The sequence below is a fragment of the Corvus brachyrhynchos genome, unplaced genomic scaffold, assembly GCF_000691975.1.
Source record: "Corvus brachyrhynchos isolate BGI_N302 unplaced genomic scaffold, ASM69197v1 scaffold47, whole genome shotgun sequence".
In the NCBI taxonomy this organism is placed as follows: domain Eukaryota; kingdom Metazoa; phylum Chordata; class Aves; order Passeriformes; family Corvidae; genus Corvus; species Corvus brachyrhynchos.
Window position 1 is genome coordinate 1,794,905 of NW_008239292.1, and position 1,787 is coordinate 1,796,691.

Here is a 1,787-nt window from a genome sequence, read left to right on the forward strand (position 1 = left end):
AGGAATACAGAGGATTTTATTTATGGCTGTGCACAGGTGAGGATACAGAGGCTCGCCAGAACGGCAGCGAGGGCAGTGCCACACACCCCGCGTGTCCTCTCCCCTGCCAGGGACACCCCAGGTCCCCTCCTGGTGGCCTCCTGTGCCAGTGGGGACAGCCCAGGCTGGGAAATCCGTGGCACAGGGGAACCGCTGGGATCCTCAGTGGTTCCCGTGGATGGGACATGGGGGGTTCCTGCACCCTACAGCACAAGGAAATCATAAAATCATGGGATATCCCCGGCTGGAAGGGACTCGCGAGGATCATCAGAGTCCAAATCCCAACCCTGGGACAACCTCACGTGTGCCTGTGCCGCGCCATCCCCCGCATTCCCGGCACTGGGAATCTTCCTGACCAGCGCAGAATCCTTGGAAGGTGACACCAGCCCTGCCCTGGCCCTCTCTGCTTTAGGACTGACCCCTCACAGCCTCTCCTGCCTAACCCTGAGCTTGGCTTTGCCCCAGTCCCAGCCATAAATCCATCCCGCAGCTCCACTTCCCATTTCCCGGGAAAAAAAAGACCAACCCAGCAGGAAAAATTGCAGCTACACCCCCGTTCACCCAGCGAGAGCCCCCCCCGAGGGGAGAGAGAGCAGCTCCAAAGGGAACAGGAGATTTATTCCCCAGCGCTGGCTGTTAATGAAGGAGCAGGTTGACGTCGCAGCCGAGCTCAGGGCGTTTTTCCCCCTCCCTGTTTTTCCCAGATATTCAGCTGGATTCCAGCAGGAAGCAATTTGGGATGGCTTCAGGAAGCCCGCGCTGGGGTTTAATCAGGAGAAACATCTGCCAGGCTCCAGCTGCTGCTCGCTGGGAGAGGGTTTTTATGCGAAACGGTGAAACCAAGGGCGGTGCTTCAGCATCCCGGAGCACCCAACCCTGGCCGATCCCGTGGGATGCTCTTGGATCCCATAGGATGCCTTTGGATCCCGTGGGATGCTCTCGGATCCCGTGGGATGCCCATCATGGACCTGGTGCTCCAAAAACCTGCCAGGGTGGAAGAGTCCACCTCATCCAGGGTCTAATTCCGGCTCTAATTCTGGGATCAGCCAGCACCGCCCGGCACCGTCTCCCTTCCCGCTGCCAGCTCCTGCCTCGCTCCTTCCTGCCCTTCCCAAACCCCTCCAAGTGTCAGGGAGAAGAGGAAGATTCGTTCTCCACCTCGGCTCTGCCTGGAGGTGGAGTCACAGAGAGGGAGCACGCAGAGGAAGAGACATCAGAGTGAGTCCAGGGCAGAGCAGGGCACGGGGGAGAAGAGAAAATGAACCTGGGGCGTGCCGGGGGGCAGCTGCGGCTTCGGGAGCAGCGCTGGCTTCGTCCTGCTCGGGGACGGACTTTTGGGAGCGCCATCCTTGGCCTGGCTGAGGTCCAGCGCGGTGTCACCGTCACAGCCTCCGTGCCCGAGATGCCCCAGGCTTTTCCCGGCCTCCTCGGATGCCAGTGCCTCCTTGGGGAACACGAATTCCACGGCGGGGTGGCTGCTGATCTCGCTGATGGTCATTTCCAGCTCGCGGATGGTTTCCTCCAGGCTGTCCAGTCTTTGGTAGGTGTCCTCATAAATCTCCTTTTTGCCCGGGGCCGTGGGGCGCCCGGGGGACAAGTGTACTCTGCAGAGCCCCTCTGTTGCCTTTCCCCCCGTTCCGGGGTCCCCCGCAGTAGCCGGAGCCCCTCCATCCCATCCCGGAGGTGCCGTGGAGTGGCTGGAGCGGGCAGGGAGCTGCTCCGGGGGCTGCTCCGCCCGGGAATGTGCC

At 61.5% G+C, this 1,787-nt stretch overlaps 1 protein-coding gene across 1 annotated transcript in view; it reads right to left on the minus strand.

Moving 5' to 3' along the window:
- LOC108448239 (collagen alpha-1(I) chain-like) overlaps positions 1–1,787 on the minus strand; it is a gene marked incomplete at its 5' end in the record, with an annotated part of 6,187 nt that overhangs the window by 1,331 nt on the left and 3,069 nt on the right. Inside the window, one exon of the mRNA XM_017740540.1 lies at positions 1,304–1,787. Within this exon, the coding sequence (XP_017596029.1) occupies positions 1,304–1,787 (484 nt within the window). The remainder of the gene's footprint in view (positions 1–1,303) is intronic.